Source organism: Miniopterus schreibersii, assembly GCF_964146895.1.
Source record: "Miniopterus schreibersii genome assembly, chromosome: 17".
Taxonomy (NCBI): domain Eukaryota; kingdom Metazoa; phylum Chordata; class Mammalia; order Chiroptera; family Miniopteridae; genus Miniopterus; species Miniopterus schreibersii.
This window is the reverse complement of record NC_138117.1, coordinates 5,653,929-5,680,431: the sequence shown is the minus strand read 5'-3', so window position 1 is coordinate 5,680,431 and position 26,503 is coordinate 5,653,929. Positions and strand designations below refer to the sequence as shown.

At 32.9% G+C, this 26,503-nt stretch overlaps 1 protein-coding gene across 8 annotated transcripts in view; it reads right to left on the bottom strand.

The window, feature by feature from the left end:
• Positions 1–26,503, bottom strand: part of VPS13B (vacuolar protein sorting 13 homolog B) — a 454,815-nt gene that overhangs the window by 388,481 nt on the left and 39,831 nt on the right. For all 8 annotated transcript variants that reach the window (XM_081116979.1, XM_081116977.1, XM_081116974.1 and 5 more), the window contains exons 13-17: positions 24,441–24,632; positions 23,337–23,506; positions 20,158–20,352; positions 14,798–14,922; positions 3,187–3,368 (exon numbers count right to left, since the gene is read on the bottom strand). In XM_081116979.1, coding sequence (XP_080973105.1) covers positions 3,187–3,368; positions 14,798–14,922; positions 20,158–20,352; positions 23,337–23,506; positions 24,441–24,632 — 864 coding nt within the window. The remainder of the gene's footprint in view (positions 1–3,186; positions 3,369–14,797; positions 14,923–20,157; positions 20,353–23,336; positions 23,507–24,440; positions 24,633–26,503) is intronic.

Below are 26,503 nucleotides of genomic sequence, written 5' to 3'. Positions count from 1 at the left end.
AAGTCATCCATGAAGGGTGGAATCAACTTCATCCACACTTCTGTTAATGCTGTTATTTTGACGTCTTCCCATGAACCACAAATGTACTTAATGGCATCTATAATAGTAAATCCTTTCCAGTAAGTTTTCAATTTACTTTGTCCAGATCTACCAGAGGAATCACTATCGATAGCAGTTATAGCCTTACAAAATGTATTTGTTAAATAAGAATTGAAAGTTGAAATTACTCCTTGACCCACAAACTGAAAAATGGGTGTTATGCTGGCAGGCATGAACACATCATTCTCGTTGTACATCTCCATCAGAGCTCTTGGGTGACCAAATGCATTGTCAATGAGCAGTAATATTTTGAAAGGAATCTTTTTCCTGAGCAGGAGGTCTCAACAGTGGGCTTAAAATATTCAGTAAACCATGTTGTAAACAGATGTGCTATCATCCAGGCTTTGTTGTTCCATTTAGAGAGCATAGGCAGAGTAGATGAAGTGTAATTCTTAAGGGCCCTGAATTTTTAGAATGTTAAATGAGCAATGGCTTCAACTTAATCAGCTGCATTAGTCCCTAACAAGAGAGTCTACCTGTTCTTTGAAGCCAGGCACTGACTTCTCCTCTCTGGCTTTCAAAGTCCTAGATGGCATCTTCTTCCAATAGAAGGCTATTTTAACTACATTGAAAATCTGTTGTTTAGTGTAGCCATCTTCATTAATTATCTTAGCTAGATCTTCTGGATAACTTGCTGCAGCTTACATCAGCACTTGTTGCTTTACCTTGCACTTTTATATTTTATGGAGATGGCCTCATCAACCAACTTCTATTTTTCTTCTGCAGCTTCCTTATCTCTCTCTTTCAGCTGTCATAAAATTGGAGAGGGGGCCTTGCTCTAGATTCAGCTTTAGCTTAAGGGAATGTTGTGCTGGTTTTATCTGCGCAGACCACTAAAACTGTCTCCATATCAGCAATTAGCTGCTTTACTTTTTTATCATTTGTGTGTTCACTGGAGTAGCACTTTTAATCTCCTCCAAGAACTTTTCCTTTGCATTCACAACTTGGCTGTTTGGAGCAAGAAGCCTAGCTTTTGGCCCAGGCTTTTTACATGCCTTCCTCACTAAACTTAATCATATCAAGCTTTTGATTTAAAGTGAGAGGCATGCAACTCTTCCTTTCACTTAGACACTTAGAGGCCATTGTAGGGTTATTAACTGCCTAATTTCAATATTGTTGTATCTCAGGGAACAGAGAGCAGAGGGAGGGAGACAGGAGAACGGCTGATCAGTCCAACAGTCAGAACACACACACTTATTAAGCTTGCCCTCTTATACAGGTGTGGTTCATAGTGCCCCAAAAGAATTACAATAGTAACGCCAAAGATCACTGATCACAGATCACCATAACAAATATAATAATAATGAAAAAGTTTGAAATATTGCAAGAATTACCAAAATGTGACACGGAGACATGAAGTGAGCAAATGCTGTTAGAAAAATGGCACTGACAGACTTGCTGGACAGAGTTGCCACAAACCTTCAAAAAGTAAAAACACAGTATCTCTGGATTGCAATAAAGTAAAGCGCAATAAAATGAGATATGTCTATACTACATTTTCTTGCTAAGGAATTTTAAAATTTGAAAAGCATATCATTAATTGCTTATTATCAAATTATTTTAGTTCTGTCTTTGGAAAGATATGAGGTTTTCTCCTTTTTGTTATTCAAGCATTTCTCACTCATATCCTCTCAGTTTCTAAAACCCAAATTTTAAGAAGCAATTACACAGAATTTTAATACCTCTTCTTACCAAAAAAAAAAAAAAAAAAATTAGAGCAATAATTGCATTTACTAATAAAGTACAACTTTCATGTATATAAGTATAATAAACATAACACAAGTTTATCTTACATTACATGCATTCTATTTAATCCTGTCTGATTCTTTTCAAACTCTTATATACAAAGACCCCACTTCCTAACACCATTATACTGGGCCTTAGAGTTTCAACAGACGAATTTTGGTGGAAACAAACATTCAGACATTAACACATAAGCTAGTCTGCTTAAATATTCATCAGTTCAAAAAATTTTTTGGAATGAGATAAAATTTGTGTAACAAAAAATTTACCCCTTTTAAAGTGTACAATTAAGTGGAATTGAGCATATTCACAAGCATAAAAACATCAGCACCATCTAATTCCAGAACATTTTCATTACCCTCAAACTCATGCCCATTAGCAGCCACTAGCATTCCTCCTTCTCCCCACACTCTAGCAACCATTAATCTACTTCCTGTCTCTATAGATTTGTCTATTATAAGCATTTCATATAAGTGGAATCATAATATGTGACTTTTACATCTGGCTTCTACCTCTTAGCATACTGTTTTCAAGGTTCTCCACACTGTAGCACTTATCAGTACTTTATTCCTTTTTATGTCTGAGTAATATTCCACTGTACATTCATCAGTTATAGACATTTGTGTTGTTTCCACCTTTTGGTATTAAGATTAATGCTTATGTGATCTCTGTTACATGTGGAATCTTAAAAAAGTGAATTACATAGAACAGTGGTTACCAGAGCCAAGGTGGAGGGGGCAATGAGAGATGCTGGTCAAAGGGTACAAAGCTGCAGTTATGTAGGATGAATGAGCTCTAAAATCTAATGTGTAGCACAATGACTACAGTCAGCAATACTGTACTAAATACTCCCTTTGCTAAGAGTAGATTTCAAGTACTCTCACCACAGGAAAAAAATTGTAACTATGTGAGGAGACATACACGTTAGTTAGCTTCACTAGTAATTATTTCATTATGCATCTCAAAACATCATGTTGCACACAAAAAGGATAATTTGCTTACCAACTCTTAAAGTATTATGATCAAGTATTTTATTCTACTCTATCAGCATAATCAAACATGTATTTATATTAGATTTGGTTATCATTTCAAACACACATATTGATCCCCTCAAAAGTTATCCATGTAAAGCCAAAGAATCAACTGTAGGAGGAGTTGGTAAAAAAAAAATCTTTTGCAAATATAAAATATATCCAGAAATTGGTGGCAGGGAACACAACTAAATAGCTAACTACACTGCACAATTTAAGCTGAGCCCATTACACATATGGATCTGGATGATAAAACATTAGTCACCACTAATCAGAATTCCCCATATACTTGTCAAAAGGACTGTGTTCTTACCTACAGTTTGGAAAACTTCATTCATCAAAGCTTCATTCACTGCTGAAGAGCTGATGTTTCCAATATGAGACCAACTTTGATATATTGCTTGCAGCAAAAGTGTCTGTGCTCTTGTAGCTTGAATTGTCAGATTTGGAAGTTCAAATATACCTTCAGTTACAGCAATCTGAGATCTTTTGGTCCTGCATAAGAGAACAGAAAGAATGGCAACACAGTAAATAGCATTTACAAACAACCACATACAAAATGAATTAAGTTGCCAGGAAAGAAAAGTATATATTAGAAATATTTTAAAATATAATTATCAAGCAGATACACAATTCTACTAACTTTAAACAAATTTCACTATTTCAGAAGATCTTACACTAATAAAAAATAAAAATACAAACTCAATTCACACACATAAATTCTGCTCATGCAATTATACTTTTCAATAAAGTCAATCATCATCATCATCAAAAAAACCAGTGAAATAATAATATTTAACACTTAAAGAGAATTTTCTAGCAGATAAACATTGTTCTCAATGTCTTCTATTGATTACCTCATTGAATCCTGCCCGAGTACTCTTTGAGAGAGGTGTTACCATTATCTTCATTTTTAAGATAAGGAAAATAAGACACTAAAAGATAAATTAAGGTATCAAATACCCAGCCATTCCTCTGAGATGCCATCAAGTCTGACTGTAAAGTTCTATTTCTGGAATTTATTTATATTTTTAAATCTTTAACCTTACTTTCAAAGTTTTTCATTTAAGGTACTGGATGTAAGACATGAAGTTTTTAAAATCTGAGTTCCAATTCTGGCTAAAACACTTATTTGTTTTATGTTTTTAGGTGGAAAAAATTACATAACCTTTCTGAGCTTTGCTTTCCTCTTTAAAAAACAAGTAAAATAACTCCTGCCAAATCTACCACAGATGATTGTAGTGAAAATCAATTCCATTTAATATTTAAAGCTTAAAAGATACAAGTTCTTTGCCAGCATCTGAAGAAAAGGGCAGTGTCTTTATACTCAAAGAATTCAGAGTCCAGTGTGAGGCAAACGAATTATAAGTTAAACATAATAAGTGCTAAAACAATGTTATATAAGGGCTCCTGTGAGACACTCTGAGGTGGTTGAGGGAAAAAATGCATGTGTTATATTTTAGTAAAGAAAACAGATATTTGGAACACCTACAACATAAAAATGTACAGTTAATCTAGCTACTCTGTCTTCAGCCAGATACACTGTGGTATTTGAGAAGTCCTATGGTGTAGCAAGAGCTATGTTCTTATAACCACAGCAATATTTATTTATAAGGCAAAATTAGAGTTGGGATTCTTTTTACAAGTGGGGCTTTACTATTTCATAACAAATTCAGCTACTGTATATGGTACTCTAACTTTCAAGCCATCATATGTCACATAAAATAGTTCCCAAATGGATAACATAGACTTAAATAAAAACTTAAACATATGCAAATTTTAAAAGATTAATTTATTCTACATTTTAATAATGCCCAAGGGTAGGGGGCAATTCCCTCCTTCAGATTCAACTTAATTCAACATCAAAGGAAATAATTCACTTTGTACAAAAGCCAGAATTCAATAATAAACAAGTAAGTTATATCATACACATAGGACATGTTTTTGTGATTTGTTTTATTTTCCAGCTGTAACCAACTACAAATAAAAGTACATTTTATTATATGTCTGTTAAGCACTCCAGTAGCATTGGAACTAAAATAAACTATTTTAAAATTATTTGGCAATAGATGGTAATTTATATAATGTACCTGCTGTTTGTATAACAGTATCAATGAAGAGGGTTTTTTTCTCTTTTGCTTTTGTCAATTGTGAAATATTTCTAACAGGCTAACAAATATAGGAAATGAACACAAATGTATCCACTTCATAAACCCAATTGATTAAACCATAATATTATACCATATTTGCTTCAGAGGTTTTTAAACAAATCGATAGCTTTTACAGCTTTTTTAAAGCTTTGGGGGGGGGCTCATTAAAATGTCAATGAAAATGCACAATAAAAGTATAATTTTCCTTGTGAGTTATGCCACCGCAATTTAAACTTTGTTTAAAATAAAACAGCTCAATAAAATTTATACAAAAGGTATCTAACAACTTCTGAGTTTACCTTTTTTTTAATATCACTAAACCTACATTTTAACAGTTAAGTTGGTGAAAATAATTTATTTAACAAATGGCTACTTCACATATCCCTAAGTCCTAGTCTGAACATATGTTCATTTTACAGAATAGGTTTAAAAACTATCAATGTAAACATTACTCTCTAGGGGAAAATAAATCCTAATGTAACTAGTGGGATAAACAACTCATTAAAACTAAACTTGGACAAACTCCAGGATAAATTTAAGGAAATAGAAACATGCAGGTCTTGATCGTGTAGTAGCAAAGACCAAAAATTAATATGCCCTAATTAACAAATATTTTAAAAGATTCTACTTGTACCATCTGCTGACATTATAATACAAAGCTGGTGAAATTTCTGGACCAATATAGCATTTCTATAAAGAAAATTCTTTCTTCAAATTTTTAAATAAAAATGTGGAAGTGGTTCTTACTACTCGATGTAAAGGAATTAACTTATACAATCCATTCACGTTCATAGGAATACCATAAAATTTTTGCCCTAAATAAACCTGAAGAACAGCCATCCATTCCTTTAAAATCAACACACCTCATAGCAATTGAAAGAATAGCCTCAGCAACAGCTGGATCTAAAGATTTATATAGAATCCCCAAATGCAAAGTTTGAACCTTACAAATTGGTTCCAAAAATGTATTTTTGTTATTACTCATATCCTGTACAGTAAAATAAGATTAGATCACTTTTTCCAAAATAAAATGAGTACAAAACTTCACTAACTCAACTTAGAAATGAAAGCAGTTTTAACAGCTAAGAAATTTATATTTAGTTCTGTATACAATGACTCTTTAATTTAAACATCAATACTTAAATGAAAAAAGTTTTTACTTAAATGATAAGTACAAGAAACGGTTGAATCAGCTCTACTTGCCCAGCTGGGCATGGCTCAGCGGTTGAGTATCAACCTAGGATCCAGGAGATCACAGTTCAATTTCCGGTTATGGCACATGCTCAGGTTGCAGGCTCAATCCCCAGTTGGGGGCGTGCAGGAGGCAGCCGATCAATGACTCTCTCATCATTGATGTTTCTATCTCTTTCTCTCCCTTTTCCTCCCTCTCTCTGAACTCAATAAAGATATATTAAAAAAAAAAATCAGCTCTACTTTTCTCCTTCTGACCCCACTCCACTCCCCACAGATAACCACTTTTTAAGAGTTTAGCATATACACCCATAGTCCTCTGTCTATTGATTTTACGCATTCAGAGATACAGGTATAATTTTAATGGATATGTATGTGTATATGACTAAAGCCTCCACTCCAAGTATGGGTGGTAACAAACAAACAAAATACAAAAGAAGCAAATGCTGTCTCTTCATTAGTCTCATCACCTGCTAAACAAGTTATTCATCTACTTAAATAAAAATGTTTAACTTCTCGGGGAAAAAGAGAGAAATAAAGTATATTTATGCAATATATTTTATATATACGATTAGTAACATTCAAATAGAACCTTGACAATTCTGATTAGGAAAATCGCTATAATTTTAGTTCCATTTCAGTCATTCATTAAAGTCATTGGTTTTTCCTTTGGCCCAGAGCATATTTTACATGAGTTACATAAATAAAAAGGAAACAGACTTGGCTGTCAAAAAAGCATACAATCTAAATCAATCAGACAACAAAATAATACTAGAATCACTGGGAAAAAATGACCAGCTGTATGTCAAAAAATATTCTCTTGTGCCTACCATACATTCAAAGTTTTGAAATGTCCTCCACAGAAAAAAGAGATGGTCCTTATGGAACTTAAGTTTCTTTTTAAAAATTAGGAATGTTATTAAATAATCAACTAGACTAAAATTATTTCTATGAAAAGTACAGTGAAAAACAGGAACAATATCCCACACTTATTAGAAGGATGTGATTTAATCAGAGAAAATAACAATTGGGCCAATATGTGAGGGGTGAATAAAGACTATTTAGGCTAGGACTAGTGAAACAATATGGTGAAAGACTAGGTTGAAAGAAAACAAACTGAAAAAGAGCAAAAAGGTAGGAGAGGCCCTGGCCAGGTGGCTCAGTTGGTTGGAGTGTCATCCCGTACACCTAAAGGCTGCAGGTTCCATCCCGTCCAGGCACATACAGGTGTCAACCAATCAATGTTTCTCTCTCACATCAATGTTTCTCTCTCTCCCCCGCCCTTCCTCTCTCTCTAGAATCAATAAAAAGACATATCCTCATATGAGAATAAAAAAAATTTTTTTAAAGTGGGAGAGGATGGGGAGGAAAAATAATCAGATGAATCTAGACAGCCAAAAAGGGGCCAGATTTGGAGAGCATCACAGAATGTTTTAAAGATTTTAATTTTTACAGTAAAACCTCTGAGAAGCAAAGTATTTTAGGCAGGGGAAGGACATAATTAGAACTACCTTCTAAAAACAAACCAGCCCGGCCAGGCGTGACTCAGCGGTTGAGCATCGACCTAAGATCCAGGCAATCCAGGTCCGATTCCCAGTCAGGGCACATGCTCGGGTTGCGGGCTCAATCAATGACTCTCTCATCATTGATGTTTCTATCTCTCTCTCTCCCTCTCCTTTCCTCTCTCTGAAATCAATAAAAATATGTTTAAAAAAAAAACAAAAACCTGGCTTGTAGACATGTAAGTCAGCTGGCGATTAAAAACACCTCTCTAGCCCTGGCAGGTGTGGCTCATTGGTCAGAGCGTTGGCCTGCACACCAAAGGGTTTCGGGTTTGATTCGCAGTCAAGGGCACATAACCTGGATTGTGGGTTCCCTCTCTGCCCCCAGTCAGGTCACACGCGGGAGGCAACCCGTCAATGTGTGTGTCTCTCTCCCCCCCCCATCCTTCCCTTCCACTCTCTCTGAAGAGTAATGGAAAAAATATCCTCACTCCTCGGGTGAGGATAATTTTTTTTAAAAACTGCAAAATAAAACAATAATATATATAATTTATTTATTCAATGAGTTTTCATTTATCTGTAGGAACCTATCTTTCAATTCCTATCACTGTCTGCTCCACTACTAATTAGACGGTTTTCACTTCAAATAAAAATAACTTTTAAAAATTAAATAGAAAAATATTGATAACTCAAAAATATTATATAATAAAAAAATATGTAAACATCTTCCAAGACCGAAGACCAGCTAAAAGGATAATTTCATAATTAGATTTTAAAAGACAATATACACTGCCTCTTAGAGCAGTTTTCTCTCCTTACACACCCTTTTCCTAACTTCCACTGCAGTGAGATCAGGTATCTTGCCTGTGTTGTTTCCTGGGGCATCTCCAGGCAGGGCCCTGCAAAGTGTTTGGCACTTAACGGGCATTCATCGCATATCTACGGAATAGATCTGAATGAATGAACAAATAACAATCTCAAGTGTGCAAAAAGGCAGACAAATATAGTGGAAAAGCTCACTAGAGCTTGAAAAAAATAAAACTGGGGAATGTTGTTCACAAAATTAAAGAAAATATGCTTGCTGTCTATCCTGGTTGTCTTTCCCTGCTTTAATCATCCCCATAAAGATACAAGAGAAGATTCAGTCCTGTTAAAAAGTTAGTAGTCAGTAGGAAAAGTAAGTAGAAGACAAAAACAGAAAGTGTGAACAAAAAAAATAAGGGTTCTAACAAGTATGCAAGGAAATGCTTGGTTAATAGTGGAAAGATGGTTTCAGTAACAAGACAGGGCAAGTGTGCCCCAAGTCACACACAACACAGAATTCCATAGGGTGGAAGGCTGTTACATCACGCACAGAGCCACCTGGCATGTGCTCCACTGTTTTACGCCTGACATGAGATTAGAGCTCAAATAAAATGATCACACTTTAGTACTAATAAGACTAAACCAACCATTTACTTTAAGAAGTGTGGTTTAAACTGAGCTAATTTGCTACAAAGGGAGTTATTACAATACAAAAGCAGAAAAAAATATTTCAACACATTACCCAAATCAAAAGAGAAAGCTAGTATGAGAACAGTTTACACTAAGAACTTTCTGAATCAAATTTGACAACATGATATAATGAAGAAATTGATCAAAATGAAGTATTTTCATTGTGATCATGCTTAACCACTCTAATGTGTAAGCTAATGACATAAAATAAAGCAAGCATGCATATTTTGTTTCTTTTAAGGCAGTAAAATCTGTACTTAACACCCCACCCTTCAGGTCTCACAAGATAGCACATTCTTAAGTGTCCAATATGAAACTTTAGATGGGCAAAAGGAGCATTTTTTTAAAGGAAATTCAAATTCAGACACAAAATGAATATATGAATTAAGCCAAAGACAAATGATGATTGCTGTATTTCTCACTCTCAACTACCCTAAACTTATTTAAAAGACATATAAATATTTAAGTACTACAGATCTATTTGATTGAAATAAGATCACAATTTCAGAAGTCCTTCACACATTTTAATGAGTTTGAATCTTTATGAATGAATCATACTTTGATTCATCTATCTGTGAAATAGAAACCTACACCAGCAATGTATGTCAGTTTCAAAGGGATTTGACAGAGCTAAAAAGCAAACAACACTCAACTTTTCAGAGACTAAGATACAAATCCCAGTCTATTCTGAAATATCTAGCTCTGTGATCATACACAGAACTGTGTTCGTATCTGCTTGATTTGTTAAAATATATTATTTCATTCATACTGTTAAAATAATGTTAACATCTATCATGACAGAAATAATCTTGTAATCAAAATAAGTGCCTTGGCTGAAATGACTTACCACTTAATACACCAAAGAACTATAGTTCATTATTCTCTTAGATTTCAAACTGAATAGCAATGAGCACTAACCCTATGGTAGTATTTTTAATGACTAATGCTCAAAAAATCATTTTGGATTCCTTTAGTATTACCACTTTTAAAAAAAACTCATGTTTTCCAAAATTAATAAACACTATTACAAATAGTAAAAAGGTGAAGAAGCCAACATGTTTATGGATTTCAAAACACATGTACACGGGTGTGTGTGTGTGTGTGTGTGTGTGTGTGTACACGTGCCCAGATGTATGGGAACCATGAGGTGTTTACGAATCATGTTAAAAATAGGTACTAAGACCCCAATCTTCCTGTTTCTAAAACCTCGTATGTCCTCCTGAAGCCTATTCAGCAAAGAAGAAACCAAATAAATGGTCATTTGTTTATTTAATTGGTTGTTCATTAGCTTTAATTTTGTTTTAGTTGGCAGTAATGAACTGCTCTATAATCTAAAGACTGTCAAGCACTCCATCTTTTGAAGAGTGCAACAGGTATGTATCTTTAGAACATGTTTAAAATGAGAAGAAAATTAAACAGGAAAAGATCTCCCTGGTGTAGAAAGTTATAAAATCTTCCTACAGAAAAACAATCTGTTAAAAGTCAGCCATCCCTGTCATGGGGAATCTTTTTCCTGCCAAGGGCCATTTGAATATTTATAACATCATTCGAGGGCCATACAAAATTATCAACTTAAAAATTAGCTATGAAAAAAGCTCCTAAATTTATTGAATTTTGAGGTCTGGCCCTGCCTGCGGTTGCCTTGGCAGGGCCAGACCTTACCCCCGTGTGTAAACTGTAAGAGCAAAAACTACTATGAAGATAAAATTGTAAACAACAGCCCAGCAGGCATAGCTCAGCAGTTGAGCATCAACCTAGGATCCAGGCAACTGTGGTTCGATTCCCAATCAGGGCACATGCCCGGGTTGCAGGCTCCATCCCCAGTCGGGGGCGTGAAGGAGGGAGCCGATCAATGACTCATCATTGATGTTTCTATCTCTCCCTATCCCTTCCTCTCTCTGAAATCAATAAAAACATATAAAAAAAACTGTAAACAACCCAAAGAATTCTAACAAACTCAACTCTTTCTCCTACTTACAAAAATAAGTAGAACTATTCCTAATATGCACAAGTTTTCACTTGCTCAAACTATACAAATTTTTAAGAAACACTGTGCCCGATGTAAAGGATAGCTATTTCAAACAAAAAGCAAACAATGAGAAAGAAGTATACTCAGTTTCTGGCTTTGGAGTTAGGTTAAGAAAGACTTAACATTAAAAAGGCCAGGTGGTCCCAAAGAACTGGAGGAAAAACTTCCAAATCACAAATATAAAAAGGGGGTTAATACACAGACCATCTAAGAAACACCAACAACTCAACTAAAACAATACAATTTAAAACAGGGCAAAGGACTTGAATATATATTTCTCAAAAGGAGATATATAAATGGCCATTAAGCACTTGAAGAGATACTCAACATTAGTAATCATTAGAGAAATGCGAATCAAAACCACAGTGAGGTACCATTTCATATTCATTAGGATGGCTATTATAAAAAAACTGAAAGTAACAAGTGTTGGTAAGGATGTAGAGAAATTGGAACACTTGCGCATTGCTGGTGGAAATATAAAATGATGGAGCCTTCTATGGAAAACAGAATGACAGTCTCAAAAAATTAAACATACAATTACCATATGAATCAGCAATTGCACTGCTAGGTATATAACCAAAGAACTGAAAGCAGGGCCTCAAACAAATATTTGTACACCCATGTTCATAGCAGCATTTTTCACAGTACTAAAAGGTGAAACCACCCAAATATTCATAAGAAATGAATGGATAAACAAAATGTGTTATAAACATACAATGGAATATTATTCAAACTTAAAAAGAATAAAATAAGGAAGAAAAGGAAAGAACATGGAGGGGAGGGGAGAAGGGAGGAGAGGAAAGGCCTCCCTCCCTCAGTCCCTGCCTCCCTAATTAACACCTATTAGAGGAAGGGAGGGACAGAGGAGGGGGGGGTTCTAGTATATGCTACAGCAGGGTAAGTCTTGAAGCTTCATGCTAAGTGAAATAAGCCAAACACAAAAGGAAAAATACTGAATGATTCCACTTGCATGAAGTACCTGGAGCAGTCAAATTCACAGAGAAAGTCTTTTTTTAAAGACGTAAATTAAAATTAAAATTAATCGCTCAATATTTCTCTCAAAAAATATCATTGATCATTGTGTCTTTCCCACCATATCCTACATATTTCAATCTATTCTAAGGGATTAAAAAAAAGTAAATGTTAACCTGATGTAAAACAATAAGGAAAAGAATTATGTTAAAAGTTTATTCTTATGTTTGGAAATTATGGAATACAGAATGAAAGACAAAATATTTTTAAAAAAATAAATTCTAAGAAACTGGAGTTTACTAATAGCTTGCTCACTGAGGCTAAAATAGAAACATTTAAATGAGAGAAAAATAAATCACATCTTTATTAGCAAACCTAATTAAAGTAAATGGTAATTAGCCTGAAACTTCATACACCATTAAACACTGAAATTAAAAATATTTTTAAAGAAAAAGTATAGACTATTTTGCTGATTTACAATGCTAACTCTAACACATCAACTAAAATTTTTCAATGTGCTATAAAAAGTCCTTATTTCAAAAGCTGTGGCCTGTGGTAAATATGCTCCTCTCATTGTTGAATGAAATATATACACAGCATCATATATGTATTTTCAGAAACTGAAATGTGAATTTTAAAAATCCAAATGAAAGCAGGGTGTATAATTTGAGGAAGGAAGAGACCATGAATGGGAACAGAGTTGACATTTAATGACATAACCGAGGTGTCTTATTAAAAAATTCCTCACTCGTTGCATGAGTTAAATAAAACTCTTAGTTCTCATATGATTTTGATTTAATTCAAGCACTACTTGATGTATTTTGTCTGGTATTTTATTCACTTCACTTAACTAAGATATATCTCAATTTATTAAGATCTGTGTTTATTACTTTCAACTTAGAGTTGCCAACAGTAGATTACTTATAGTTTAATTTCTATTTATTAAGGAAAAAAATTCAAAGAAATTATTTCAAAGCAATATACTTCTCTAAAGCATATCAAAAATATCACTGAAATAATGAGAAGTGGTCTTAACTACAAAAAAGGCAAATCATATCCAAGTAAATATTTGCACTCTGTGAGCTCATGCTTTTAGTATTAAATTGGAATATTTTCTTTTAGATGTCAGCAGACGTATTTTAAATCACATCGACAATATTTATAGTAAGGCCTATACATCCTTAAAATAAATCTTGCCTACTTAAATATTCAATATTTTTCATATAAAGGCTATAATGCATTTTGGAAATTTTGGCTTTTTATTTTAAAACGTTAAGCATTTTCTATAGTAAACTGCACTGTGTTTCTAATAAAATTTCAGTGTTATGAATAATAAATCACATAACTGAGAAAACAATATTCACAAATATCTATTGAAGTTATAGCAACATATCAACTGGGACATATCACACAGTATTTCTTAATAAATCAGAATATAAAAGCCTGACTCAAATGCAACATGCTATGTATACACAAAAAGTTTAAAAGTGTACCTCTAAACAACATAATAAATAATGTATGAGGAATATGAATGACTAAGCACAAAATCTAAATTTATCAAGTGAAAGTAAGAATAATCATTTAATAATGCTTTCATTTAACAGAAGAACTGGTTCCAAAACTTAACTGCAATTTCTGTATTTTTAAATTTCTGGATCAATAGTAAATTCTTTTGAAAACATGAACATTTACTTTACAAATTTCATTCTAAAAGTTATATATTACTGAGAAACATTATCAGCAAATAAAGTATTTTAGGTAGAAAAAATATCTACTTTCTGATAGTTATGTTGCTTTTCAAAATAACTATCTGAAAATCATCCTGTAAAAATAAGCTTACTAGTTAGGATGAGAAAGCAAAGATATATTCCAAATAATCGAAATAATCTCAATTTTAAAATGTAGAAATATTTCACTAGAATATAATTTCATATATTTAAACCTTATTTCATATATTTAGACAATTATTTCTTTAATATAAAGTTCTGCTTTCAAGTAAAAAAAAAAAAAAGGTTATGATTAGTAACTATTGGCTTTCTTTTTGTAAGTCTCTTTGAATTTAGGGAAATGTGACCTCGATGCTAAATGATGATAAGGGCTAAAGTCAATTTCTTCCAAATGCAGTGATTACACATATATATGTCAAATATTTTAAATGTATGCAATGGGTATACTTTTCTCAGTGGCTATGAATACACATAAAATTGTTATTGTGATAAATACTTTGGCCTTAATATTAATATGCAACTTTTTCTTTAATCTCTGTCTGTATCCTCTCAAAGAGGAAAAAAAGAGTATTTGCTCTTGCAGTTCCTATTATGAAGCAGCTACATTTTACTACAGCTCCAACATGGATTAAGTTATAACCCCAACAACAGTTAGCACTACCACAAAAGATATTATAACCTAATACACTTAAGATACTAAAGAGACTGTTAGTGTCTCAGTAAAAGTTTAACTTCAGATATTTTTCTAAGGTTTTTGCATAAAATCAACACACTGACATAAAACAGATTCAACTGTTTTTCCCCCTCCTAAGGTAGTAAATTAAAATTACCATAAACCACATTTTAACATAATACTTACCAGCATGTGGGTAGTTTCAGAAGTTTACCATAGAGAGCAGTGCTGAAAGAGGGGATAATTGGTACAGGTAGGCAGTAAGATCCCCTACAATCCAAAGACGTCAGTCCTGCCTGGAAACCAAATATCTGAAAACAAAAAGAAAAGATCCAAATGTTCACAGAGACAAAGTTTTAATAAGCACAGGATGAAATACGTCAGTTTCAATTTGCTCTACAACAGCTGCACACTAAATATGTTCCAATGTCTTTTTCCACTTCCCAAACATCAACATTTTCTTTCAATTTAACATTAACTAAGTCAGAATTAAGAAATTTAAATATACAGTTATTTCTTTCATATCCCTTTTCTTTTTTGACTAATTTTAAGTCTGACATTTTACTTCTACATATAATTCTCATTTAGTGTTTTATTATCTGCTAAAATGCACATATTTTCTATTAATATAAACAACTGACTACATTGTGCACATTGTAGATATTAACAGTAACAAATTACTATCAATATCATTTTGTGCCTAAAAGAAGATGAACTACATCAAAATCTTAATAATGCATTTTGCCTTCAACAATCGAAAATAATTGTTGGGCTGAGATTTTTCACCCAGGAAATTTGGAACATAAATCATTCTTCTTATGTTTATATTTAAAAGGAGCAGATCACACTCAAAAATTTTATAAGCATTCCCTAAAATTTCTAAACACTATATTTGCCTTAGTGGGAAAAATCAATATAACATCACATTTTACAGGAAACATTGCAGAGAACTAAATATGATATTTCTGCTCCAATTATTTCCAATCAGGTAAAAGATAAACATCTCAAATAGGAAATACTGACACACAGGGATACAAAACAAAGAGTTACTCTTTTCCAACAACAGGTAAAAGCAGCTTAACCCCAACATTTATTTCTCATTATTATTTTTTAGTTCTTGGGTTTATAAAAAGCATGAACTTTCCTATCTCTAGGATTAACAATAAATGCTAGGTTCTATAGTAAAACAGGTTTAAAAATTCTTAATAACTAATTTTCAAAATAAAATACTTTCATGTAATGAACATAAACCAGTGATCAATTTCTTAGAAAGTATTAAGCTACTTCCAAATGGTTTCAAAAAGCTATTATGCCCTTATCCTTCATCAAACTTACAATATCAAATCCTTTCCTCTAAAGTGAGTTTTCAAGGAACAAAATAATTTTATGGAAATAAGACATTAGTTAGAATTATATACTGTCAGAGAAACCTGCATTTCAAAGGACCTACCTATTTAATTTATTATCAAGGAAAATGAGAGTGATATATCTAGTAATTCCTCTAAGCCCTGCTATTAAGTGGAAAAAATACAGAATTGAGAAGAAGAAAAAAACATGTTTCTAGCACTTAAATGATCAACTTTAAAAATGAAGTTATTTCCCTTGAAGACTTATTCTGAGCACCACTGTCTACAAAGAAATTCTGGGCACTGTGCAATTTCAGCATTTCAACTTCTTCTGAAAGGCACATTATTTAAAGAATTATGAAATTTATAATTATTAAGACCACTAATTACAAAACATGATTAGTAAAAAATGCTCAACCTCCAAATATTTCTAGAGTGTGCCTAAGGATAATATTTTATCACATTAGATTATCTATATCCAGCTAAGAACTCTCTCAAGCCACTTTCTCATTTTCTATAAAATGCTCCAACAGTATAATCACAGACACACTATCATTAACTGTGCTGAGATGGAAACTGGGTGTAGAGGAGATCCCCTGCTGGCTACTTGTAGAACTGCGAGAAACTACATACTATTCTTTTAAGTTTTTTGAAGCTTTTACTAATAAGTTTACATGTTGTCCAGAGATGCTTCTAAAAGAACATTCAAACAAGTATAAATTATAATGAAAGAGGGCCTATCTACCACATAAAAAGTAATTATTTCAATATAACCAATTTTCAACTCTCCTTTAAATTACAGCAATAAGATGCATAGACTTACAATGCCCACATAACCTAGTAACTTGTCAACAACCTTTGACCAAGATTACAAATACTTCATCTAGAAAAAGGAAAATCAGCACAGTATGAATTAGGCTGCTTTCACCAAGGATAATTCATATATTCAGAAATGGAATAAAAATATTGAACATGGCAACAGTCTGAAGCAGTTAAGACTATATAAAAACGTAAGTGTAAATACTAATAGAAATTTTAGCTGAAGGAAATATACATACATACAATGTAATATTATTATTCAGCTATAAAAAAAGAATAATGTACTGATACATGGTACAATGTGATGAACCTTGAAAACATTATGCTAAGTGAAAAAAAGTCACGAAAGACCTTATATGATTCCACTTACATGAAATGTCCAGTATAGGCCAATACATAGAGACAAAAAGTAGATTAACAGCAAGAAGACAATAGTAAATGGGGAATGAACACTAATGGATAGAGGGTTTCTTTTTCAAGTAAAGTTCTGGAATGGTAGGCAGTGGCAGTGCTTGCATTAACTTTGTGAAAATTCTTATTTTAACACTATAATAGTGAAAATTAAGCTTTGAAAACTTCCTCAAAGGTTATATGTAGTAATCATCCCAAGTAACATGAATTGCTAATAAACTGTATAACAAAGCAGTACTTTGAGTCAGTTCCAACTAGTCATATAAACTAACTCCATCAAACCCTGAAATTTTAAAAATGTACTAGACCATTGAGGAAGCATCAAAAATGCAATGAAATATTCAAGACTCAAGGCTTTTTAAAAGTATTCGATATTCTTAATACTAATGAAAAGTTTTTCTACATATATTACACTATTCCCACTCTACCGACACCTAGCTTCCTGCCGCATTTAACTTATCCATCATAATGGCAATGAAACTAACCAAATACAGAAGACAACTAGACAGCATGTGCAGCAAAAGACCATTTCCCAAAACATAACTTTACCTGGGCTGCATTATAACTAACTTTTACATTATCCTGGAAACTTAACTGGTATTTTAACATATGAACAATAGCAGTAAAGCACTATTCCCATAACTTTTATGTTAGTGTGGATGATAACCATATTGGTGACCAATGTCTTTGATGATCATTTTCTCTGAGGACAGGGCATGCCTTATTCATTTTTAATGCTGAATGTCTGCAATATAGAAAGAACTTAATATTTACCAAATTAATGAAACCTATATAAGTAGAATACCTTGAAAAGATTAATGAACTGCCTAAAATTAGACCTGTTTCAACAAAACAAAGCAAGTATTCTTAACATTATAATCTGATATTCAAGTTGTACCAATATTTTAGAAAACCATACGCCCCAGTGAATTGTGGTAATTAATTTTAAAAGGACAAATATAAAATAATATATATATATATAACTTTCCAAAATAACCTTCTGCTACTCTCCACATGACATAAGTCAGTGATAAATCATTATAATAATGACCCCCAAAGAATCACACTGCAACATGACACTGTGGCTCCTCCATCAAGGGTGTGGAGCCTCCTCCAGCCTCATAAAAATGGGCGTTGCACAGACAGCTAGGAAAACAAGTTCTTCTACTCTACATAGTTTAAAAACAGTCAAATTGTAACATCTAAAATACACTTGGAGGTGATCTAAAACTAGTATCTTTAAATTGGTTTCTTTTAAATTTACAAATATGCAAATATTTAAGAACTTTAAATCATCAAACAATAAACATGAATCAATAGTCAGGAGTCTATTTTTGGAGTCCACTAGTTTTTTAGCACTTTACATAAAACTTAGTACATTTTTAGTACCTGTTCTTTTTTTCACTTTTTATTTTATTTTTTTATTAGTTTTCTCATTATAGTTTTACAATATTATATTAGTTTCAAGTATACAACATAGTGATTAGACATTTATATACTTTACCAAGCAATTACCCCAATAGACTAGTACCCATCTGACACCATACATAGTTATTACAATATTATTGACTATATTCCCTATGTGGTATTTTACATCCCCATGACTATTTTTATAACTGGTAATTTGTACTTCTTAATGCCTTTCACTTTTTTCACCCACTCTCCCAACCACCCTCCCATCTAGAAACCGGCCATCAATTTGTTACCTGTATCTATGAGTTTGTTTCTGTTTTGCTTATTCAAAAAGATATATGCATCCCTACATTCATTGCAACATTTACAATAAACAATATATGGAAGCAACCTAAGTGTCCATCAATAGACAAAAGCATAAAGAAGATGTGGTACAAAAGTAGGTTTACAGTTGTAATACAAATAATGAAATAATAAATAATAATACAAGAACTCTGTTTCGCATACTCACATCTGTAACCCTACTTTTGCCTGCCCCTGTATATCAATGGAATATTACTCAGCCATAAAAACGAAGTCTTGCCATTTGCAACAACATGGATGGACCTAGAGGATATTATGTTAAGTTTAGTACTTCTACTTGAATTCAACTTTGTATAGTTTCCTTTAGATCAGGTGTGGGGAATGACCAGCCCGAGAGTTGAATCATTTGATCTGGTCCTGCCATGGCAACCACAGGCAGGACTCGAAATTCAATAAATCTAGGAGGTTTCTTCATAGCTAATTTTTAAGTTGATAATTTTGTATGGCCCGCAAATGATGTTAAAAATATCCAAATGGCCCTTGGCAGAAAAAAGGTTCCCCACCCACTTTAGACCATAAAACAGAATTTAGTTAGGTATATGCTATCTCTACTTAGACTATACATCTGTGTGTGCTTAGCAAAAACATTACTGATCAACATTTGAATTTATCTTTTTGCATTACTTATACTGGTATGTATTATTCATTTACACACAAAAAAGAATATGTAGGAGCTGAACAAAGCCTCCAATAATTAACTTTACATAACTTAACTTGATTTTAAGAATCAAAAAAGTTTTCCTTCCACATCAAGAAATTAATATGAATTCAATAAGAGGAAAGTGACTAAAACACAAATGTGTTAAAACTCTCCTAATAAAACATTGTCTCACATAAATGTTCCCCTCAAAGAAATCATGAGTCTCTTAGAGCACCATTATAAACTAAATGCTCTTTCACATTGCTTACAAATATCATCATCGATACATAAAATCTTCAAAAATTATAATTATCTTACAAACATTAAGGTATTAATCTCAAATAATTGAAGAAATATCTTTGCAACAGGTATACTTTTATTTCTTATGCTTCTTAATTATATTGAATAATGAATGTATCTGTCATATCTTATTTAAATTTCATCTTACAAGGTACTAATTCTGTGAAATTACAACTTAAAAAAAAAAAGAGAGATTTATTTCATTCTCCCAAAGCCACCAGATACCAATAAAGAAGAAAATTCACGTTCCATACCTTAAGGTAGCAGTGTGCATAGCAATAATGAAGCAGGTCATCAGAAGGCTGAGTAAGGCTGCTGACCGTATGCACCAAACGCTCAGCATACATCGGCACAGAATGTTCCAGATTAATTTTATCCACCAATATCCGAACAGATGGCAAAGGCCGAAGAGACTGGAAGTTTGTAGTATTCATGAAGTTACTTGAGCTCTGGAAAAATAATAGTGTTCACTTTATATTTCAGGGTAACAGACTAATGTGCAATGTCTCTCTCTATACAAGCCTCAAACTAGCACATTTTGCAGTGCTATCAAATCAACCTCGAAATGATACCTTTCTACGGGACTCTCTTATCAAAACCAAACACAAAATAGACCCAAGATATTGAAGCCTGCAACAGACTGTTGTATCTCAGAGGGAAAAGGGAAGGAGGTGAGGGCTGGGAAGAGATTAACCAAAGAAGTTCTATGCATATGCATAACCCATGGACACAGACAATAATGGGGTGAAGGCTTGGGGAGGGGTGAGAGGGAGGAGGAGGGGCCAATGGGGGGTGGGGAAATGGGACACCTGTAATACTTTCAACAACAAAGATAAATTTTTTAAAAATACGAAAACTTCTACATATTTTAAGTATGTACAGATTTCAAAAAATGCATATTTACTGCAAAATTATCACTGCCCTTTTAATTAAAGCTTTTTATTTTTTCAATCAACTGTAATAGTGCCACCATGTGTCTCAGTACATTTCCTAAGCCCAATCATTCCAAAAAAAATTTCCTAGATATCCCAGAGCCAGTCACCTTTTATCTTCTTTCCCTTTATTCACATTTAGATATTTAAGGGACTAAGTGGAATACTTCACAGTTTCAAAGATACTTATAATACACAAAGTTTGCAGAGCAGAAAATTTTCTAATCCATATCATATCTACTAATAATACATACACTAAAGGCTTATAACGTCCTAAGAATCTCAAGACGGGCTTAATATTTTCAGTGTTACAGAACCTTTCTAAGCTTCACAATAAATGCATGTAAGTTTCAAAATGTTCAGAATATTCACCGATTGGCAAACAAGCCCTTCCAGTCCTAGAACTTACTTCCTTATAATGCCACACCGCAGTTCTCAAGAGGAACAGTATAACCTTCTACCCAGAGGTATGTGAAAAAATGTGGGAAGAGCAGTTTCACTGTTTTGTTTTGTCTGCCTTTCATTGTCACAATAATTGGGAAGTAGTACTGGCATTTAGTAGCCATTGGCTAAAGATGGTAAGTGCTACTTAATACTTCTCTAGTTCGAAAAATCAACAGTGCCATTACTGAGAACCACTGTAATTAAAATTGACTAAATTGAATCTAAAATCCTGGTTTTTGGCTCACTAATAATCATAATTTTTAAACCACCACCTATCAAGCAATTACTTTATTTTTAAGTGACTTTATTTTGAATTATCGAGATATAACATACAGTAAAGCACATAAATCTTAAGTGTGGAGCTCAACAATTTTTTACAACTGTAGCCACCAGACACTTCAAGTACCTCAAAAAACTCTTATGTTCCTTCTCAGGTGATACTGAAACCCACCAGAGGTAACCAATATTCTCACTTCAATCATCATAGAATAGTTTTGTCTGTTCTTAAACTTCATATAAATAGAATCATAGAGTATATGTTCGTGTCTGCCTGCTTTCATTCAACATAACGTGAGAATTATCTGGTTTTTATTCTTTGAGTTGACACTTTTATCATTATGAAGTGCTTCTCTTTAATAATTTTTCTTGTCTTAAGCTCTACATTTGCTGATATTAAATTAGCCACACTATCTTCCCTTTGATTAGCTTTTAAATAATATATCTTTTTCCATCCTTTTACTTCTAAATTGTGTCATAATTTTCAGTTCTAGAATTTCATTTGGTGGTTGCTGTTTTTTTATGGACTAAGGTTTCTTTTGAAATCTTCCACCTTTTGCCTTTTTCTTGAACTTATTAATCATAGTTACTTTAAAGTTCATGTTTAATACCAACATATTTTAATCTTCTCCATTGAAATTTTCCTCAGGCTATCTCTTTACCTAGCAACACATTAATTATGAGTAGCCAATAGAGCGCAAAATGAAACTACTGCATCATAGTCAATTCCCTGCCATACTTCCAAAAGTTCTTAAAGTTAGGATAGTTTTCATTTCTATAATCATCATTATGTAGACATCAAAAGAAATATAAGCAAAAAATAATAACTTAAAGATAACAAATACCTTCTCTTCTATGCATGTGGCAAACTCAGAAAGCAATACATTGTATATTGACCTAAAAAAATATTAAACATCTAAAAGTCCTCATTAGCAGTAACAGTAGTAATCACTGGGTTCCTAATATGTACAAAATGGTTTACATGCATTATCTCACCAAACATTCAAAGTAATTCTAGAAGTTAGGTACTACAGGGGAACTGCTCTTGCCAGCACCCTGACAGTCTTACTCAAACCCATGTAGACCACACAGGCAAAGCTTAACCTCAGCAGAGCTAACCCTTGGTAGAACATCCTATGATACTCTCAGAACAGGGGACAATTGGAGGTCTTGTAAGGAGCTGCTAAAAGACCATTTCTCACTCACCTAATCTTAGGGAGACTACTATGAAAATGTTCTCATCAGCCTCATTCAAGTGAAATAAGGGGCTTTCCACCTACCCCTTGTAAGAGTACACCTGTAGGCTACACAACTGCTTAGCCGCAGTGTAGAACTGAATCCTATCAACTGGGTACCCAACCATGTATGTTACATGTCATTTGGCCCTCTGGTTTCAGGGTTATCCTCAAAGAGGAATGGCAAGCTGACACAATTACTGAGTTGCTTTTGCTGTCTCTGTAAGTAATAAACTACCTGAATATCTGGGCTTGTTGTGTCTTTACCCGGCTGAATCTGTCAGCCCACTTGAAAAATATATCTAGGGTATGGTCTGACTTCTAGATTCATGCTCTCCAAGATTTCCTTATACAGCCTTAGCTTGAGTTTATTTAATTTAAATATAAATTACTCTCTAAGAAAAAACAATCATAGTTACATTGCTTGAACTTCATGGATAATTATATAAGCAAATATTCTTTTACTTAATCGTCTTCCTCTTACAATATCACAGGGCCAACAAATATGCATATATGGAAAAACAAGTAGTAAATCACAAAATATACCTTTTCTCCCATAATGACAGGTAGCAAATGATCCAGCAAGTTGAACTCAGCCATGAAAATTGTGCAAGTACATTTGAGGAGAGTAATACTTGTATGTCGAGTAGGAATATAGTCCTCCAAAGATGCCACTTCTTCCAAATTCAGTATTATTTCCTTTTCATCCTTAATATCTAAAATGAAATAATAAAAATTCAATAAAAAATTATTTTTCAAATAATTAATTTTCTTAAATAATTGAAAAATTAATTGGCTACCCAAATTTTAAATTCAAATTCTATTTTTCTTTTCAATGATAAAGTAATTAAATAATGTGTTACCTTTAATAAATATAAATTAAATTACTCTAGAATATAAACATTTGTCTTTGCTATATAAAACTTTAATTTTTTTCAGTGTTATGACTGTTTTTATTACATTTTTATTTTAAATTTTTTTTAATATTTTAAAGAAATTCCCAATCTCTTTTATTCATAAAACACCATTAAGATAATGTAAAAGCAAGCCACAGACTGGGAGAAAATATTTGTCAGATAAACAGATACACAGATAGACATAAATATCTACACAAAGAACTTGTACCCACAGCATATTAAAAATAAAAAATTTTAAACCCCCTAAATGTCAATAATAAACAAACAATTCAATAGAAAAAAGCCAGAAAAGCCTTGAACAAGCAAAAGACAGTATATCCAAATAGCCAAAAATCCTATCAAAAGCTAGTTAACATTCTGTGTATTCTGGCACTATTTTGTTGATGATCTTTTTTTTTAAATATGTTTTATTGATTTTAGAGAGGGAGAAAGAGACAGAAACATCAATGATGAGAGAGTCATTGATCTGGCTGCTCCTGCATGCCCCCTACTGGGGCTAGAGCCTACAACCCAGTCATGTGCCCTGACCTGGAATTGAGCCATGACTTTCTGGTGCATGGGTCATCGCTCAACAACTAGGCACAAGTTTATTCTTTAAATTAACAACTAAGTACATGAAAGTCAGATAGGCAAAATTTACTAAAAAGGGTGAGTTAGCAAAATACAAAAAAACTAGATTATAAAATAATTCAAATCAACTGGCAAGAGATTCAAAATTAAGATAAAAACAAACCTGGTTTTAACCTGCTATATGGTTCATATTCATGTTCCAAGGCACAAACAATCATTTTCAAAATTCTATGAACTGCACTGCTATCCAAGCGAAAATCAAGAGGACCTATAACAAGGGTTTTGGTAGACTTCTCCTCAACTATTCCCAAATCTTCACTTTTTCCCAAAGGAAAGTCTTGTTGATTTGCAGAACCTAAAAGAAGCCAAATTTTATATTACTATTTTCAGCATCAATCAAATATACCACCTATACATTTTAATATTACTCCTCTCTCATCTTTTTAATTATTAGGTAAATGCCTGAAAACCAATTCTCACATCAGCTGCATATACAGAATCTTGCTGATCTATAATTTTCTCTATGCAGATGAGAAGATATTATCACCAAAAAACAACTGATTCAAAAAAATTATTCCTGTTATCTATTTATGTTATAAGAAGTGCTATAAAATTTAAATGGTCATTCTTAGAAAATTATTCTTTAAAATCTAATTGCTTATATCCAGTAATTCTGTACACAATACCATTATGTTGACTAAGAAGGGGGAATGGAGGAAGCTACATTTCACCACTATTTTAATCTAAGAATTTCACTGAAAATTAGACTGTTTAAAATTATATGTTCACAGGATATCTTGACAGTTTTATAATGACCATGAAAGTGAACAATAGGTAGTAACTGCTTTGAATTCTTTCCAGAATAAAATTATTATGGCTCCATGGTGCAGAATCCAAGTTTCTCAAACCCTTGTCTGCCCATATACTAAAGGAAAACCAAGGCTGTCTTCTAAAAGAAGAGAAGACAGAAAACAGGGAGAAGCAGTAGGCAGTAGGGGCGGTAATGAGGATATCAATAATTCAATTTTGGACATAATTCGGTTTTGAGATATTTTTGAGACAGAAGTGAAAATGTCAAGTATGCATTGGATATTTAATTCTAAACCTTAAAGAAGGGAAAGTATGTTAAGTATATGATTGTCTAACCACTCAACTGTATACCGAAAACCAATACAAATAAAATTGAGAGGGAAATAAAAGATGTTTGGACTAAAAATACAATATGGGTATCAACAAAATATACTTAAATCCATGGAAAAGAATGAGATTACTTCGGAGAGAGTTTAGGAAACAAAGTGAACCCAAGGTTTGATCAATGAGAACACCAACATCTAGAAATCCATTACGAGGGGAGGAAGCAGAAAATTACTGCTCGCTCTTTCTTGTTTTATTTAAGAAAACTTAATGATCCTTCAAGATAAACTCCTCTGTGAAGTCTTCAACCCCAAAGACAAAAGTGGTCATTTACGTGGATCTCTCTTAGTTCTCTGTTTACACTAGTATTCTTTATGTGATATATTATAATCATTTATTTAAGTGCATAGCTAAAATACTACCTATTGGTTTCTGAAGAAATGTCTTGGTCTTCTTTGTATTCATAGTATCTAACTTACCACCTAATACATAGAAATCATTTTCTTAAATATGAAAAACTAACCAAAAACATGGTGAACCTATTTTCACTAAGTTTTCAACATGAAAAAAGACTAGAATAATAAGCACATCATCATATACTGATGTGCACATAAGTATCAAATGGTTAAATTTTCAAGAACATCTGACTGCTAGCATAATCCAATTAGAATAAGAATTTAAAATGTAGTATTAAAACACTATGTGTCCATAGTTTCTAGAAGAATTTATTTCTACTTTTCTGCTTCAAACAAAAAAACTATTCTTTAGAAGACGTATGTAACCTTCAAAATGTACTTAATACAGAAAAGAAAATATTTACTATTTCTGTCAACTTAATGTAATATGAAATTTAATGTATCAAATTTTTAGTATTTGGTACAAATGAGAACTAATTCTAGCTGATTATATAAAATGTCTTTTCACCCGGCCAGGCATGGCTCAGCGGTTGAGCATCGACCTAGGATCCAGGAGATCGGGGTTCGATTCCCAGTCAGGGCACATGCCAGGGTTGCCGGCTAGGCAGCCAATCAATGACTCTCTCATCACTGATGTTTCTATCTCTCTCTCTCCCCCTCCTTTCCTCTCTCTGAA